At 46.2% G+C, this 18,434-nt stretch overlaps 2 protein-coding genes and 1 non-coding gene across 4 annotated transcripts; 2 read left to right on the top strand and 1 right to left on the bottom strand.

Annotated features, from left to right (window-relative positions):
• Positions 1 to 632: 632 nt before the first annotated feature.
• Positions 633 to 705, bottom strand: trnar-ucg (transfer RNA arginine (anticodon UCG)). Its single transcript has one exon. It is a non-coding gene; the product is annotated as a tRNA-Arg (tRNA).
• A 904-nt stretch (positions 706 to 1,609) lies between these two features.
• Positions 1,610 to 11,946, top strand: r3hdm4 (R3H domain containing 4). The gene is made up of 8 exons (XM_006639809.3): positions 1,610 to 1,832; positions 4,194 to 4,348; positions 6,041 to 6,162; positions 6,762 to 6,885; positions 7,315 to 7,400; positions 7,781 to 7,866; positions 8,104 to 8,159; positions 8,464 to 11,946. Exons 1-8 carry the CDS (start codon positions 1,783 to 1,785, stop codon positions 8,565 to 8,567), a joined length of 783 nt encoding a protein of 260 aa, XP_006639872.2. The 5' UTR covers positions 1,610 to 1,782; the 3' UTR covers positions 8,568 to 11,946.
• A 921-nt stretch (positions 11,947 to 12,867) lies between these two features.
• On the top strand, positions 12,868 to 18,301 carry LOC102685477 (G-protein coupled receptor 54-like). 2 transcript variants are annotated; one of them, XM_069186131.1, is made up of 6 exons: positions 12,868 to 13,339; positions 13,590 to 13,844; positions 15,198 to 15,322; positions 15,724 to 15,859; positions 16,393 to 16,628; positions 17,624 to 18,301. In XM_069186131.1, the coding sequence occupies exons 2-6, from the start codon at positions 13,604 to 13,606 to the stop codon at positions 17,972 to 17,974; spliced, it is 1,089 nt and encodes a 362-aa protein (XP_069042232.1). In that variant the 5' UTR covers positions 12,868 to 13,339; positions 13,590 to 13,603; the 3' UTR covers positions 17,975 to 18,301. The 2 variants fall into 2 exon arrangements, with proteins under 2 accessions (XP_069042232.1, XP_069042231.1); XM_069186130.1 differs by having other exon boundaries at positions 12,868 to 13,844.
• The last annotated feature ends 133 nt before the right edge of the window (positions 18,302 to 18,434 follow it).

Raw genomic sequence — 18,434 nt, 5'->3', positions numbered from 1 at the left:
CTTTCAGTTTAAAGTAGTGAAATCGATTTCAGGGGATAGTTCTTTTTAAAATATAATAATAATTCCTCACACTTCTATAGCGCTTTTCGGGACACTCCACAAAGCGCTTAACAGGTAATGGGGATCCCCTCCACCACCAGTGTGTAGCACCAAGCTTGATGCTGTGACGGCACCCAGAGTGCGCCAGTCCGCTCCCCACACACCAGCTCTCAGTGGGGAGGAGAGCAGAGTGATGAAGCCAGTTCAGAGAGGGGGGTTATTAAGAGGTCATGATTGGTAAAGGCCAGGGGGAAGTTTAGGCAGGTCGCCGGGGTTAACACCCCTACTCTTTTTGAGAAAACGCCCTGGGATTTTTAATGACAGAGTGTCAGGACCTCGGTTTTCGTGTCATCCGAAGGACGGCGCCTCTTTTACAGCATAGAGTCCCCGTCACTGCAAGGTGAGCACTACCTACAGGCCCCACTAACACCTCTTCCAGAAGCAACCTGAGTTTTTCCCAGGAGATCTCCTATCCAGGTGCTGACCGGGCTCACAGCTGCTGAGCTTCAGTGGGCTGCCAGCTGGGAGCTGCAGGGTGATAGAGGCTGCTGGCAAAAGAATAATGCTTTATTTTCTGTTTTGGCAGATAAAACCGACCACGAAGGGACTCGAACCCTCAATCTTCTGATCCGAAGTCAGACGCCTTATCCATTAGGCCACGCGGTCGTACAGAGTAGCGCAGGGATGCCTGAGCTTGTGATCGTGTTCACTTTCGGTACAAATTGTAATGTTTCATTGCGAACACGCCGCAGTGGGGCGTAAGACCCTCTGAGCTCTCGGGGGCTCATAGCACAGTGTAATCGGTTTACTATCTCGCCATTTCTTTATGCACATATAAAAGGTTTTTTTTAACATATCTATATTTTTTTCTTGACGGAAAGTAGTGCGATTCCGCAGTTGGGGGCGCCACGAAAACAGTTTTTATTATGTTTAAAACACTCTTCCCCCTTGTGTATTCCAAAGCAATCGCGCCAGACCCCTGCACAAGAGTGTTATAGGTATGGCAAAGGCTCGGGTGAAGAAAAGCAATTTCGATGCGGGGAAACACGGCTTGTTTGCAGAGGCTTGACGGGTCTGTGCGTCTGAATCGGCGGGTCCGCCGTTTACTTTACATTTAAAAAGCCAGAAAAATCAGCCACACGTTGTGAGGGAGGGGGGTGGAAGCAAAGACTTATACGGATTTTGTATTCTATCCAAATCAACTTTATTTCGCAAAAATCTTTCACAAGAAGTATACACTCTTCACGAACGATCAAACTCACGTGAGATTCTAAAAAAAAAAACCTCTCTAAATGAGCTGATTGTTCATGATCCATCAGTGCAAGTGGATGATGGGGGTTTGCACGATTAATAAGTCCCCCCCCCCCCACCGCTGGCTTTTGGGGGTGTCCCCCGCAGTCACAGAAATGTTGAGGGATGGGCGTGTCACTTCTTCGCCGACCGCAGACTGTGCAGCTTGCTGCTGCGGGAGAAATGTGAATTTTTAATCAGACTCCACCGCTCCCCCTCCAACCATCGGTACCCAGGGGCGTTGACACCGCCTTACACTCAACTTCCTCGCCGAAGTGATCACTTCCTGGACTGCGGGCTCCGGCTTCTGTCGGGAGAGCGACAGGGATTGTAAATATTCAGGTTTATTTTTTATTTACTTTTTATAATTAGTCTATTTTTTACCTCCCACCACCCCCCTCCGGTCTCTCTGTATAATCAGCTCCGTTGTCTCACCGACGTCTCTTGGTAAATATGGTGGTGCTGAACAATAATAACAACAGCGGCGGGGAAGAAGATTATATGTAAGTACAAAGCACGTTTTGCTGAGATAAAAAAAAATGTTTCGCGTAGAAAAATAGGTCTGGTTTGACCTAATTAGGTACAAAGATGTAAGAGAGAACTGGTGTTTTTTCGAGGTTTGCTCAGGTGTTGCTTGGGCGTAACTCGAAGGTGGAATATTAATGTTGATCTTCAGAGTGCTCCTCGGGAAAAATTAATTGGTTTATGACATCGGGTAGTCAGGTTTCTTAATGCTGCTTGTAATGCAAATAAAATATAAAACTCTTCTGGCTTAGGAGTTTGTTTTTGGACAGTCTTTCGACGCCATTTTGATCATATTTATATATGCTATGGAATATGTGAGATATTCTTTTAAAAGGCTGGCTGTACATGAACCAGGGAATTAAAAACGTTCAGTTTCTGATCTTAATAGGCATGCTTAATGTTTAAATTTGCTTGCGATGTGGTATATTTACATCGGCCTGAGGTTTTTCTTTCCCCTCCATTAAATAATGTAATTTCTGCCTTGGCTATACACGTATGTGATGTAAACGTAATCTGTGTATTACACTGTTTTTGTCATCTGAATTGCCCTGTATGTAGAACATGTCAGTTGGAACCAAAAAAATAAGGTTCGCGTAGCCCGTCGCATATGACATCGTTGGGAATCTAATGTTAAATGTGTTATGCCAAAAAAAGTCTGTTTTTTCTAATAACACGCTCCGTATCTGTGCCTATTTTTACCGTGGGCATGTGCTTCAGTCAGCCGGCTGTGTCGGCCAATCAGAATGCGGCAGGGACGAGACGCTGCGCGCTGACCCCGCCCACTTCTCTTAAAGGACCCCGCTTCGCCTGCCCAGTTCTGACCGAGTTTGCCTTGTTTTTGGCCATGACTGTGGATCCCTGCCATTAGCCTTTAGGTTGAAGTATTTTATTTCTGCCCACAAACATTACATTTCATTCTTTGCCTCACAGTTCCGGTGTTTGACCCTTTTCTAAAACCGTCGCCCTTTTATTTTTGAATAGACTTCTATTACTGCCCTGACTGAAAGTCGGGGTTGGATGACATTCCTCTGTGTGAATCCTGCCTGTATACTTTGACACTTAAGTGAGTCACACTGACGTGTCAGTGATGTTGTGTTAAAGGTCATTATAGTAGCTGTAAGCAATCTGTGCAGACGATATTCATAAAAATCTGTTCACGTGCTTTATACAAATGATCAAACTTATTTTAAAGTGGGGGAAAAAAAGAATGGGGGCTGTCTTTAACTTAACGCTAGACCTACACTTGGGTGAAGATTGGTCTTCATGTGTGTTATGTGTTGAGATACAAGCTTAGAATGGACCGGCGGTGAGTGCTTTGGTACTTTTTTTTAATTTTGACAGGTTTACTCTTACAAGTCTTATCGGTTTGCAGCTGACCTGGCAACCAGCTGCTTTTTCTGTGACACTGTTGAACGTGTCAACTCCTTGGCCTCCAGTTGCCAAGTCAGCTTGATTTATACTGTGGACGGAGTGAGTCCCAGTGAGGAGCCGAGATGACGCCCTCGCTCACCTGCAGATAGTCACGGGAGGTTCAGTGGGAGGGGCTGAGAGCCTTCGGTTTGTCTCGTGTCCAGATAAGGGCGGCCTGTCCAGAAAGCGGAAGGTTTCCGTCTGGGCATGTTCCTTACCAGTGGCTGTACATGTCCTTCCCTCACGGGGCGTTCTGTGCAGTGCAGTGATGTAACCTAAGCACTGAGATGGCGGCCCTGCCCTGCCCTGCCCTGCCCTGCCCTGCCCTGCCTGTGCCTGTGCTGGCCAGTTCTTGTCACTGAATGGACAAGAACCAGCCAGGTCTGGGATAAGTAGGAAGATTTCTTTCACTCTGCGTGGGTGTTGCTGTCCAGCTCCCCATTTTGACGTCACACGAGCTTCCCCAGACATGAAATTGAACACAACAGTTTTCATGACAGCTTACCCCATGTGACATTAACACACAGTAAAATCCGTTCTGTATTTCATAAAGTCTCGAGTTACCTTGCATATAAATTCTGTGTTTGAAATTTGGCGAGTCACCACTTGTTTTTGTAACGTCCCTCTAACATCACTTCATCCCGAATTATAAAATGTCTGATGCCAGTAGGCACAGCTTGAGCTAGTGTGTGTATAGATTGTAGTATTTGCTGTTGTCGGCTAATTGCGGGACCTACCCTTTTTTCGGGCAGGTATGTACAATTTGTTAATTTCATGAGAAGTGTTTGCTTTTCAGGTCATGAGAGAAATGACCATAGTTTTTGCTGACTGTGATCAGCACATTTATTCGTCTGTGGAGTTGATTTACGTAGTTGCAGCTACAAGCACCTGTTGCCCGTGGGTTCACGAGGGTGACCTGTGTCTTGCAGACTTGTCGATGGCCCGGACCCTTCGTTGACGGGCTCACCTGCCAAGCGCATCTCTCCTGCCAAGCGGAAGCAGTACTTTATCAACAAGGCCATTCGCAACTCGGACCTCATCCCCAAGGCCAAGGGGCGGAAGAGCTTGAGGCGCCTTGAGAACAGTAAGTTCAGGTTCAAGTTTATTGTCATTACACTCATATACATGGTATATGGTATAATGAAATGCTATTTAGCTAGCTCTCGGACATAAGTAGTACAAAGAGAAAAACAACAACAACAACAATACGATTGTGTAGCAAAAAGAAAGATAGAGACAACAGGCGATGTGCAAAAAAACAACAACAGGCGATGTGCAAAACAACAAAAAGTTAACAGGCAATGTGCAAAAATATGCATCAACAGAATAAAATAAAGGGATAGAAATTATGGGGAGGGAGCTTTTGACATGTATGGTAGAGGTAGATTTTCAATGTGTGTTTGGGTTTTTGGTAAGAAAGGAAGAAGGCACTGTGAGGTTCAGATCATAGGTGAGAGGTGAGAGTGAGAGAGGCTGGGAATTTAACAGTTTGACAGTGCGGGGGTAAAAACTGTCTCTGAGTCTGGTAGTCCGGGCCCGAATGCTCCCGAAAGTTCCTCATAAGATCGCTTTATTGGCCGTATACAACTTCTTGTTTTGGGAATTTGACTTTCGGCAGACCCCAGCTTGCTCTCCATGAGACACACAGACAGGGAGAGAGAAGCTGGGGGTCAGAGCGCAGGGTCAGCTCTTTATACGGCACCCTTGTGTCAGGTCTCTGCTACAGTCTCACCGCGACCTGGGCCTGAAACCCAGAGACCATAAGAAGAGATACCGACGAGAGGAGCCCCTTCAGGCCTGTCTGGTCGTCAGTAGTTTGTACCATCACACATATTCGTTTTCCACTAGTGTCCTGTTTCGGGTTGCACCGCTGGTTCCAAATAAGGCCTGCTGGGTTTGGGTTGCCACTGCCTTTGAGAATTCCAGACTCTCATCTCGGGTGCCCTTGAAATCCTCTCTCTCCAAAGACTGAAGAAAGGGAGCTCTTCCGGCCAGTCCCTGCAGGGCATTCCTTAAGCCCAGCAATGTTTCTGGCTGCTCTGCTCCTGACCCAATTCCAGAGCAGCAACATCTTTTCTAAAACACGGTGACCACAATTGTGCACAATATTCCAATTGAAGCCTTACAAGTGTGTTGTACTGTTGTAACATAACATCCCTTGATTTCATTCATGTGCTTGTCACTGTTCCTTAGTGAAGAATGGCTATTTATGGAATAGGTATAGTTAGAATAGTGAAGAGTCCCTTGGAAATTACTGAGTCAGGCTGGTGTCCTTGAGACCACTGGCTCTTTTATGAGCTATACAGGTAGGTGTCAGATGTCACTTGTCAGAAGAAAATAATTTAAACCAACACCTATAGATTATTAATTAGAGCTTATTCAAGTAAGACAACGGACCATAAAGAATATCTAAACCCTTTATTTGATAAAGAACCTTTGGTTTTGTGATAACATTTTAGAAAAGCATGACTTGATAACCTTACAATAGGACTGTAGTAACTCATAAGCTGGGCCTGTGAAGGACAAGGGGCCTGTACCCTTATTTTCTGTTATTGTTAAAAAAAAAAATGTGTTCTTTATTTCTACTCGGAACTGCAGGTGGATGCCTGGCGTTTTGAGAAAGTCGTAAATGCGTCACTGATCTTGGGAGTTCGAAGCTCCTAAGGAAGGAAAGCGATTGGTAGTCGTCCGGATAGGCCAGCAGAAACAGGCCTTGTGGGTTAGTGCCTTACAGTCAATGCCTAGGCTGTGCTTCAGTGCTTGTGTGTGCTCACAGCTCGCTACCTGACCAACCTGCTGGAGAGAGACGAGTGCTCTAAAGATGAAGGAGAGACCGGCGAAGACCCTGCGTCCCCGTCAGTCTTCACTGAGGCCTGCACCAACGCTAATTATATCCAGGTAATGTTAATTACATAGAATCACTCATACAGAGCTCACTCCGAGAGCAGTCATAGGAGGTTCAGATCTTCTCTCTCTGCATCTTCTTAACATTGATGATGCGTCAGTACGTTAAACTGGGAGACTCTGAGAGATGCGGAGTGCAGCACACACACCTGTGTGTCAGTCGAAGGGTTCTGTTAACAGTGCTCTATGGTATGTAGATACACTTTGTTTCTGCCATCATGGAATACTGTGTTCAGGAGTGTGCCTTCCAGAAACTCTGGAAACTCTCCAATTCTGAGCAGAGATCAACAGCAAATATGCTCTCTGGTCTACACTGCAGAGCCCTTGTGTTTTTCCTAAGCAGCTGAAACTCGCTGATCTCCACTTGCTCTTACTAGGCAGCACCCAGAAGGGGTGAGTCTGCTGCTGTCAAGACAGGCCACCCTGCAGGCGGCCATACCCCTGATGCTCACCCTACCTGACAGCTTCCATCAGCTGGATGTATGCACCCTCGGGACCTTTTCTTTCTGTTTTTGTGAAAAGGCCGCACTGTGCGTGAACAGTATCGCACAACCTGAGCTGAAAGGGCTCGCGTGTCTCCCCTGTCTCGATAGCTCTGGAACGACTTCATGAACCGCTCCGGAGAGGAGCAGGAGAAGCTGCTGGGCCTCCTGGAGGAGGAGGCCAAGAGAAGTCGCAGAGCCAAGCTCCCCGAGAAAGAGAAGGACCAGCGAGAGGGTGAGCCCCCCTCTTACTGCGCAGTAACAGGGGGAGCCAGCTGCTGTTCATTCATTGAAGTGCTGACCGCTGGGCTACTACAAGGGATTTTCCTCTTGAGCTGAAGTATTGCTTGTCCATCTAGAGAACAAGTGGCTCCAGCTGGTGACAAAATGAAATGTCAGTCTTCACACAGCTTGTACTAGTGTTCTGTACTGTAATACTCTTGAGCAGGCCTTGAGTAGGAGCCAAAATCAGGACTGTAGATCTCTTTCTTAATGTGTCATAAATAGATCTGAAAGCTTAACAAACACATTTGCCACTTAAAAAAAATGACTGGTGATCTCAGCTTAGTTAGTCTTCCTGTTGCACACTCACACAGGGACAGTGCTGCTTGAGCTCATGAGCTCTGTCCGGCAGCAGGTAATCTTGAGCTTTTCCTCTCCTCAGTGAATCCGGCCTACAGCCCCCAGAGCTGCTTTCTGCGGATCGACAGGAGGCTTCGCACCACGCTGAAACGCAAGCAGGTTCCCATGGTGAGGGCGAAGCCCACGCAGTGGGAGTAATTTTTTTTTTTTCGCTGGCCAGTTTTTCCTGGTATCCGTTTGTCTTTAATTGTGTGCTGTGCTCTCATGACATAAGCCTCTTAATAAGGGATTCGGTTGAGAAATCTCTGACTGCTGGATACGTAGAATGACTTTTGGAGCAGGGCGTGGCACTAACATTAAGGAAGATCCGGTGGTCAGCTTCAGCCTGAAGCACAAAACTTGTCAGCTTTGATTCCTAAAGCAATATCTGTAAGCTTCCTGGCAAGTCAGGAATGGAGAAGGTCATACTCTTCGTCAGTTTTGACATGGTGAACTCGCATTGATGGAGCCATGTTCTCTCCTCTCCCTCTTTCTCTTTTCCACCGCAGGGGACTCTGGAAGTGCTGGAAGAAGAGTTGTTGCGTTTTTTCTCCGCTCAGCCCCACTCCGTTTACACCACAAAGCTCAGGAGCAGGTAGGAGCTCACCTCCCAGGACACAACAGGGGTGCATCCTTGTTTGTACAGGAAGATCAATTGCAAGATCAGGTTTGCTCTGATGTGATATTAATTCAGATTAAACACATTGTTAAAACAGAGTAATCCGCTACAGTGTAGTTTTTTGACTGCTGTGTTTAGATGGTCTTTGGGGCTGGTTATTTATCATGCATTATTTTATATTCATAGTTATTTGCCATTTTGTTTTATTTTTAGCTATGAGAGACTGCTGCTTCATGCTATCTGTCAGTATATGGACCTTGTTTCAGCAAGTAAGTACCTTTTTGTATAAAGCGTCATCTTTCTGTTGCTAACGGTTACTGTACCCTGATTGTTCCTTTGTGCTCATCAGTATCCTAACACCACAGAAAAGCAGAAAAGAGATTTTTAGGGAAAATATCATTCATTTTATTTTTAAATAAAGTCTTTGCAGGAGAGAGCAGCACATTAAGTCAGAATGATGACATAAGAACTATCTTGGGCGATTGAGTCCATGTAGTTCTTGGACTGGATGAGCGAATGTTTCCTGGAGGTTTTCTTAATGCTCTGATTTTGGGGTTTTGCCTCGCGGCTCAGGCTGTGACTGTGACGGGACACGCCAGACGGAGGTGATGAACAAGCAGGAAGAGTTCCTGCCGCCTGAGCTGCTGCTGTCTGCGTACCTGGAGAAGATGAGCTGAGAGGAGGAGGTGGAGAGGGGCTGTGTCTCACATCCAGCCCTGATCTAATCAACTGGGCAAATATACGGGGTGGGGGGGGGGGTCAGTTTGGGGTGCATTTTAAAACAGGGGGAGGGAGTTGTCCCACAAATTAGACCCATAACTGCTCAGATTGCCAATACATCATCAGGGTGTATGCATACTAAATAAGAAGTGTATTAAAAAAAAATGTCATAAATGTAGGTTTTGAAAATGTAAACTTTTACCCAGCAATCCTGAAATAATATGCACAATGTTAAAAAGGTGTTAGAATTAAAATTTGAACGTTATTTCCTTCTTACTAGGATAGCCTTAGGCTATGGTCCCTTACTGGAGAAACCAGGAGAAATTAAGGGCTCAGACCTTGAAAACAACATGGTGGCTGTTTGAAATGCCTGGTCCTGAAATTCCTGTTTAAACATGAAAAAGATTGGTCTCAATTGTTAGTTTTCTCATGAGACAACACGGTGATTCATGATACTGTATCACCATGAAGATACAGATGAAAGCCTGCTGTTTTCACTGCGTTTATGGGCTGTGGAAGAGTTCTAAAAAAAAAAAGTAGTAGATGGGATGGATTTCCAATTCTAGCATGCAGAAAATAAAAGTTAAATCCATCCACTTTTGCTGCGTTTTTGCCAGGGTGGGTCAAGTTAGCTTAACAAAATGTAGGCAAGTAAACATTTTAGCAGTTTTAGTGTATACGCTTAACAATGTTTTAAAATCTGTTACTCCTTACATGGTAGGAGTTCATTTAAGCCCTATTCCATTTGCTTCTCTGACTGCTAAGAGTGCATGTCTTTATCCTTTAATGTATTTTATTGTATATATATATTTATATACGGAACTCTTGGGAGCTTTATTTGCTTACTGCTGGTACAGCACTGCCCTTTTGTCCACATTCTTCAGCTTCCAAGGGCTGACGGGTCAGAATGGCAGTGGACTTAACCTGCTTTGTTCTTTGGCTCTCCCTAATGATTACTTGTTTTAATTTATAATGAAGTATTTTAGTGTTGTGCCCTCCAGATGTGGAAATGCTGGTTGTGTGATTTTTCACTTCTCGGCTCCGGGCTACAAGCCGGAGTCCGCACACGGGAGACGGAGGAAGCGTAGGCAGACTCCTTCGACCCGCCCACCTTTGGGCCAGTCTTTTAAGAGGGCGCAGGCAGCACAGACCCCTGTGGGGGGGTTCTGTGGCAACTGGAGGAGAGGTGTGCTTCCTTTAGGGACAGCACTGGAACTTCCCATGAGGGCGCTGGGATCAGAATGTCTATTATAGCCGAAAGACGCTGACTGACTCGCACCCTGCTGTTGGCGCCACTCAGCCAACTGTGCACCTCCACTCGTGGAACCCAAGTCACAGTGACATGACCCCAGCTCGAACCCGTTACCGTAGAGCTAGGCCAATGCTCAGGTGAGCGCCTAAACCAATTAAACCTCTTAGGGGGCTCCAACGACTATTTTAACAATCCTCCAAGAACAAGGATTTCTTGGCGAAACACTCAGGACTTGCCTTGTGAGTCACAACAACATACGAATTTTCACAATGCCAGCATATAATCTGTTATTTATGTACTACAGGAAAACCAGTAAGGCAGCTCATCCACAGACTTCTCCAGTTTTTTATAGAAATTGCATATAATGGTGAATGTATAAGTCCTTTTGACTTGCAAGCTAGAAACAAAGCTCTTGTTGCTGGCTGGAGATCCTAACGAACGTGGAAAAATAACGGCATACTTTATAGAAATCGCCGACGATGATTGACCTCACCATTTTTAAAACAATCTCTTATGCGATTAAAGAAATATGAAGAGTACCTTCAAGTAATCAATGTAAAATCATAGAATTCTTCAGGAGAATGAGATATTGACCCTGCCCAGGTATTCTAGATCACCACTGGCTCAAGGTGTTGAAACTTTTGTGCACACGTGTGTGTGTATATGTTGACAGTTGCGATTGAACATCTCAGGTGTGTTTGAAATCTCTGTTAACTGCAGACCTTCGATTAATCTGAATCGTAATAAAGCTCTGCACATTCCTTACAAAAGCTTTAGTGTATGTTCATATACAGTGCAGCTTTCACGTTTTTACCTGAAATCTGAGTTGGGCAGGGAGACTACAATCCATCTGAAAGTTAATTTCACCTTCCCATTTCTGGACAGCTGCTAGTTTTTTTGGCCTGACTAGCTACTCATTTTTAGGTTAAGGGACTGGTGGGCTCTTATGGGAGTACAACAGGTCATTATCAGACCACCTTCGAGGTGCACTTTTAATTGAAAATAAAGCAACCCATGAATGAAAGGAATTCTTAAATCGCCACATTTGAGAAATTCTGGCCTTGATGCTGAAAATCATTATGACGCAAAGGAGACAACGAGCACTTAGTCCGCTGGGTGAAGATATGAACTGTCCGTGTTTGAAGCTCAGCACATTTTTTTAACCTGTTGACAAACCATTGATGTGCACTTGACGCCTTACATACGCCTGTGGATGTACCTGTATATATGAGTTATATATGTGTGTGTGTGTATGTATATATATACAGTGTGTTCTCTTTGGTGCTGAGGTGAAGTTTGCTGCATCATCATGTCTTCAGAAGGAAGCATGGTGAAAGAACATGACCTGGACATATTTCACTTGCCTTTTCTTTCACATGACTACAGGTGCCAGAGATGTAAATTACCAAAGTTTTGTTTTTATTCGGTGTGCGTGTTTTAAATGTGTTCACCAAAGGTGATTGGAATTTGTGTCCATCTTGTGGTTTTTTTTCCACAATTTCCTGAAGTGACTGTTTTCCCCCTTGATCCATTGCTCACAGCATTACGGTGGAGGCCTCTACCTGCCAGATCAGTAGTGCTGGGTTTTCCCTGGGTTACAGTGCGATTCATTACTTTAACCCATCTCAGTGCTTCTTGAATTATTCTTAATTAAATAATGAATGATCTTCATGTGATTGTCTTTTATTCAACTGTCTTGTTTTCAGAAAACGTAAAATATTGCATCTCGCATCTGGACCGCATGAAGTTTAATTCTCATTCCTGTTTTAGGATTGTAATCCTTCGATGTTTGGCACCAGCTGTGGCAAAAATGGCTCTTGCCAGTGTTTGTCAACGTGTCTGTTTACACAGCATCAACAGAAAACAAGTCAGACTGAAATCTCACATACAGTGAGGTGGAAAATGAATTTGCACTTGCCTTTTGGGCTGCCCCAGAACATTAAGAACTGGACAGATTTGGTTTGCTAATCATTACAAATAAAAGGGCTCATTCATTCACATTCAATCTGCGCAAGGGGTTCAGGTGTATAATTTGGGTTATGTTAAAAGTCTTTGTATTCAATAAATGTGAGTACATTTCTTTATGGCAGTGGTGTCAAACTTTTTCTTGCCTACTAATGACCATCTTCAATGGAGTCTTGTTGTATCTTTCATTATATAGTATACTAACGCAGTTATTTGTTGTTCTAGCTGGAACCCAGTGGGGTCAGGGGAATGTTAAATAGCATAAAGCATGTTTTTAAGAGCTGGCAACTGTGACACTTGACGCTTTGCATGATGGGCAAAAAAAGGTTTTAGTTAAATGCCACTTCTGTCGCTAGATTGCACCCTGATCCCATGTTTCACTCAGCACTGTGTAGACGGTAAGACTAGGGGTGTGTGGGGTTTGTGATCCCAGTAAGTTTGACAATACAAATAGTCAAGTATGAAAATCTAAGGCCTGCAATATGTTAAGCTAGTCCTTAAAGAGGATGATGCCCAAATGATCTTCTTGTAAATTACTACTGCGAGTATAGGTGTTCATATTTCTTCAGTAACAATACAAGTCTCATGAGTACAGAGGGATGTCAGTGGGTGATTAGAGTTAGGGCATCCAACCCTGGCCCTAGAAGGTCACAGATTGCACAAAAGGTTTTAAGGGCCTTTTTAATCGGCAACAATCGAGCTTCTAGTTACTGGAACTGAGGAGTTAAGAACTCGGTTTGAAAGAAACCCGAAAGAAACGCGGTCAACAGCACTCCAGGTGAAGGTCTGTGTGACCTACGCTTGTTGTTCGTTGATGGGGGGGCTGTATACTAATTTTTATTAATGGACTCTGGTGCGTTGTGGAACGGATTTACTCCCTTGGTGATCAGGTTTAAACGTTTAAATGTCACGCATAGAAGAGCAGGCACAAGTGGCTTAGCCCGGCCCGCTTGAGTCGCTAGACAAAAAGGTTCATGTACTTCATTCATAGCATTTTGAGATAATTACGGAAAGGCCGCTTCGACGTTTTGCTTCCAGCTGCGACCCTAATTGAGTTCAGCTTTGTGCTCGCCAGCGTGTTCCGTTCGCAATGGTACACTCGGGTCTGGATCCTGTTGTGCGCAATTAGAGGCTCTTCTTAAATTGAAACACTTTTCGCAGAGCGTCATAGCTCAGAGGTGGTCCGCGGAGAAGAACACAATTTAGCAGTGAACTCGTTCACGCCATGCGATTGCCCACCCCCGCTACAAGGGCGCTATAAAAGCATTAAGTGCTTATGTAGCCGACACAGCTTTGGGGCTGTGAATCTGATCTTGGCTCCAAATCCTGACAACAGAGCAAAATGCAGTCGCCGTTTTGGACTTGTGTTAATCGAGACTCTGCTGTCAGATCACCAGGGTTTCTACAGTGTAATGAACGGGGAGGCACAGACAAACACGGTCTAAAGCTTTTTGAAAGTGATTTTCTTCTATAAAAAACGATACCCGGCGTTTTTCCCCTTTCTTGCTGCAAGTGAGTTTACAACATTCCGGTCTGTTTAGAAATACTTTTTTCACAACGATTAAGCTTCGTTTTACTTGTCCTGTCGTTTACTTGTCTCGTCTGAACCTGGTCAGGTTCAGAACTCAATTTAATGGACCCGCGGTAAACAAAAAATAAAAAAAATATAAAGTAACAAATATAAAATAACTCCCATTCCCAAAAACGTCAAGGAAGGAAGAAGGAGAAGAAGGCAAAGGTGATGTGTCGTTTTAATTGCTAGGGCTGTATTTAAAGATGTCCGAGGCGGGCGAGGGCTGCGGGTCTCGGTGCCCCAGTGTCCTGAACGAGTCGTGCGCCTCCGCGCTGCCGTGCTGGAACGGCACGGCCGCCCTGCGCCCGCCGCTCCTGGTGGACGCCTGGCTGGTGCCGCTGTTCTTCGCGCTGCTCATGGCGGTGGGGCTGGCGGGCAACTCTCTGGTCATCCACGTCATCAGCAAGCACAAGAAGATGAGGACCGCAACAAACTTCTACATAGGTGAGGATATTTCTCCTTTTCTTGTTCAGTGCGCGTATCCAGAAGAACAATTAGCACTGATGTCCGGAAGAGTGGTGGCAAAAATAATATATATGTTGTTAAAGAACGGGAATCTATCCATGTACATTGTTTCGAGAGCCGGCTCAATGAGATGCTCTCCTCCATCACAATGGAGATTATTCGTTTTTTACAGGACAGGCTCTGTGGAGCGATACCATAGTGTCCAGGGTGCCTTAATATAATGTTTTGAAAAAGACTGTGTTGTACGCATCCCTGATTGTTTTAGATATCCAATCAGTCTGTGATTACTTTGATCATAGATTTCCAATCCTGAAAAACTAAGGTTGCTGCTGGAAGAGGTGTTAGTGGGGCCAGCAGGGGGTGCTCACCCTGTGGTCCATGTGGGTCCTAATGCCCCAGTATAGTGATGGGGACACTATACTGTAAACAGGCGCCGTCCTTCGGATGAGACGTAAAACCGAGGTCCTGACTCTCTGTGGTCATTAAAAATCCCAGGGCGCTTCTCGAAAAGAGTAGGGGTGTAACCCCGGTGTCCTGGCCAAATTTCCAATTGGCCCTTACCAATCATGGCCTCCTAATAATCCCCTTCTATGAATTGGCTACATTACTCTGCTCTCCTCCCCACTGATAGCTGGTGTGTGGGGAGCGTTCTGGCGCACTATGGCTGCCGTCGCATCATCCAGGTGGATGCTGCACATTGGTGGTGATGGAGGGGAGTCCCCATTACCTGTAAAGCGCTTTGAGTGGAGTGTCCAGAAAAGCGCTATATAAGTGTAAACAATTATTATTATTATTATTATTATTATTATCAACAAGAAAACTATAAAAGAGCATAAACACGCTTGAGCTGCATTTTCTTTGTCTGGCTGTTGTTTTTTTCTGTGTTTTAATAATAATAATTCCGTACACTTGTATTTCATTTTTCGGGACACTGCATTTTAAAGCGCTTTATGGGTAATGGGGATCCCCTCCACCACCCCCAATGTGTAGCACCAACTTGGATGATGCAGCAGCAGCCAGAGTGCACCAGTACACTCACCACACACCAGCTCACACCTACTGAGCTCCAGTGGGCTGCCAGTTATGAGTTGCAGTTGGATTTTGTTGCTTTTTAGGTTTTTCTCTGTATTCTTTGTTGTTTCTTAGTTTTTTTTTGTTGGTCTTGTTAAAATGTTCGACATGCTGTTATCGCGGTCCGGTACAGTCCCGTTCACACAGCTTTCACAGGATTTAATCCGGTAGTTGGTCGGTTGCCACCAGGAGCATTGTAGCAGGCTAGTGCCGAGTCCTTGCCGTGAATGATGCGTGCCTTTTGAATTCCGCGTTCCCCAGCTAACCTGGCCACCACGGACATCATTTTCCTGGTGTGCTGCGTGCCGTTCACCGCTGCGCTATACCCCCTGCCCAGCTGGGTCTTCGGCGAGTTCATGTGCAAGTTCGTCAGCTACATCCAGCAGGTGAGAGCGACTCTTTCTCTGGAGCGTAAGTTGTTTTTTTTAGGAACAAGTAACAGGTTTATTCCATGCTGGAAAGAAAAGAGAGGAAACGCAACGTTTCGGCTGTGAAGCCTTCTTCAGAAGACTCACCTGGTCTTTTCAGCATGGAATAAACCTCTTACTTGTTCCTTTGCAGACTACGCATGCTGACGCACCTGACCTAGCTTGTTTTTTTAGTCCGACTTTGCTTTTTGCGGTGCTGTAGTAACTACATCTCCATCAAGCTGACTTAAAGCGTCGATGGCATTTTCCCCCTGGCGTCAGTCTTTGTGTCTACCGAGACCGTTCCTTGAAACGCCCAAACGTTTTTGAGTCCGAAAGAGCGAGACGGCCGCCCCCTTGTTGATCCGTGTGTGTTTCAGGTATCGGCTCAGGCTACTTGTGTGACCCTGATGGCACTGGGCGTGGATCGCTGGTACGTCACCGTGTTTCCTCTCAGCTCCCTGCGCCGCAGAACGGCGAGGACGGCCGCCACCGTAAGCCTGGGTATCTGGATAGGTGAGCGCCATCCGCATGCCGTGGCCCCGTGGGGGTTTTCAGGTTGTTGAAACGAAGGGGGCGGTACGGTGCTGCGGTGTTTAGCATTGCTCTCTCGCAGGCGTGGGGCCCTGGGTTCATTTCCTGGGGTGCTCTCTGGGTATTCTCTTTGTTCTCCGCGTGTACTGTGTGAAGAAGGCTCCAGAGCTGAAACGCATGCTGACACAGCTCCCTACTTGAAATCATGCAACTGATGACAGCCCAGGCTGTATGTTGTGTGATAAGCAGAGCACTGATCAGTCAGATAGGGATCCTCTTAGGAAGTGCAGCACAAACAGGAGCATTGCCAATGGTTGGGTACCTCTGGGATGCGGCACTCATGCTCTGACTATGAAGAATGTGGTTTACTGTACATGCAAACGGCACCGCAGAGGAGTAGGAAACTTCGCTGATGAAGGATGAACTGTGGGAGTAATATGTGGGAAGAAGCCCTCAAGAGGGAACAGGCTGAACGCTCCTGGGTTAATTGTTTCTCTCTCGTGTTTTTAAACCAGGTTCTTTCCTGGTGTCGGTGCCAGTGCCTGTGTACAGCAGCATCACGGAGGGAGAGTGGTATGGACCGCAGGTCTACTGCACTGAAAGCTTCCCCACCGTCGCCCACGAGAAAGCCTTCATCCTCTATAACTTCCTGGGTGTCTACCTGCTGCCCTTGCTCACCATCTGCATGTGCTACGTTGCCATGCTCTACCAGATGAGCCGCCCAGCTGTGGAGCCCACAGATAACAACCAGGTGACTGCTGTGCAAGTCAGGAAACTCAGTGGCTTTAAAAAATAAGATATCATACGTGTTTCTCGTTTCGGGTTTTGTGTGATATCTGGTTTTTACTGTTCTTTTTGCTTCTCCTCCTTGGTTTGCTGAGGGTTGAACTACCTGATCATGACGGCAAAAGACTCTGCAAAATGTCCTTAAATTTTGCCTCCATATGTGCAGTCTCCGATTCCAGAATGACTCGTTTTTGTTAAAGAAATATTGCTCTGATCGTTTCATCCAAAATGGCAAACCCCTGCATAAGGAGCATATTTTAGCTTTCTTGCTAAGGAGGGGGCTGCGATTGGTAAATAAAAGAAGTGGCATTAAGTATTGCTGCCCCGCAGGCTCTGGGGCCCTGGGTTCAATTTGGGATTTGGGTTGCTGTCTCCTTGCGTTCGTGTGGGTGTCCTCCAGGTGCTCCGGTTTCCTCCCACCTGGTGCGAGCGTCTGTCTGCTCTGTGTTGGGCTGGCGTCTTGCCCAGGGTGTGTCTTGCCTTACACCCGTGGCTTGCTGGGATAGGCTCAGGTTCCCCAAAAACCCTGACTGGAAGAGGCTGATAGAAAATGACTGGATGGCTGCATGGAATTGGCACGGGTTAAGTTCCTTGCCTTCTGATGTCTGAGACTAAAACCAGCTTACAAAGTGTTCTGATGGAACAAGTTTTATTCCATGCTGAAAAGAGAAGAAAAGAAACGCAACGTTTCGGCTGATGGGGCCTTCATCATGTGTCATTGACACCCTGACCTCCACAGGTGAAACGTTCTGTTTTTTTTCCCTCTCTTTTCAGAATGGAATAAACCTTTTTTTGTTCCTTTGCAGCCTACGCATACTGTCGCAGCTCCCTGCTTAAAGTGGTTTGGGCAATCGGACACAGCACAGATCTTGCAGCCCAGACTTCATGCAGGAAATGCAAGAGCTCCGATCTCTCCCCCTGCTTTCGCCTCTAACTCCCTCACCTCTCCCTCAACTGCAGTTCCTGGCGGAGCGCTCAGAGGCCACAAGAACCAAGATCTCGCGCATGGTGGCCGTGATGGTGCTGCTGTTCACCGTGTGCTGGGGTCCCATCCAGTTCTACATCCTGGTGCAGGCCTTCAGCCCCCAGTTCCAGCACAGCTACTCCACCTACAAGCTGAAGATCTGGGCGCACTGCATGTCCTACGCCAACTCCTGCGTCAACCCCATCGTCTACGCCTTCATGGGCGCCAGCTTCCGCAAGGCCTTCAAGAGGGCGTTCCCCTGCGTCTTCAAGCAGCGTGTGGCTGTGGCCCCAGCTCCACGAGGCAATGCCAATGCCGAGATGCATTTCGTCTCCTCTGGGTCCTAGGGGCGGCAATATCCCCCCCTACACACACGCACACGCACACACACCAGCATCTCCTCTTTGAGTTCTCCCACCCTGGTTGTGTCCTTCTGCAAAGGCCAAGAAATGTTCTCAGCTACTTCAGTGACAATTTTTTTTTTGAGCTCGCCAGTTTTCGCAAGGGTTGGCAGAGGCACTAAAAAATTTTTAAAAGTGACAGGTCTCGTTCCTGAGGGGGCAGGAATTTGTCACCTGTGGATCAGCTGTGCCTTGTCTCAAATCCACTGGGATTCTGTGATCTCCATCTTGTTTCTTTCCTTAGAGTTCTGGTGTATAAAAATAACAATCCTTGCACTTTTCGGGACACTCCATTTAAAGCGCTTTACAGGTAATGGGGATCCCCTCCACCACCCCCAATATGTAGCCCCCACCTGGATGATGTGAGGGCAGCCAGAGTGCACCAGTACTCTCAACATCCATCAGC

Source organism: Lepisosteus oculatus, chromosome 29, assembly GCF_040954835.1.
Source record: "Lepisosteus oculatus isolate fLepOcu1 chromosome 29, fLepOcu1.hap2, whole genome shotgun sequence".
In the NCBI taxonomy this organism is placed as follows: domain Eukaryota; kingdom Metazoa; phylum Chordata; class Actinopteri; order Semionotiformes; family Lepisosteidae; genus Lepisosteus; species Lepisosteus oculatus.
The sequence above is the reverse complement of the archived record's forward strand: the minus strand, read 5'-3'. Positions and strand labels throughout refer to the sequence as shown.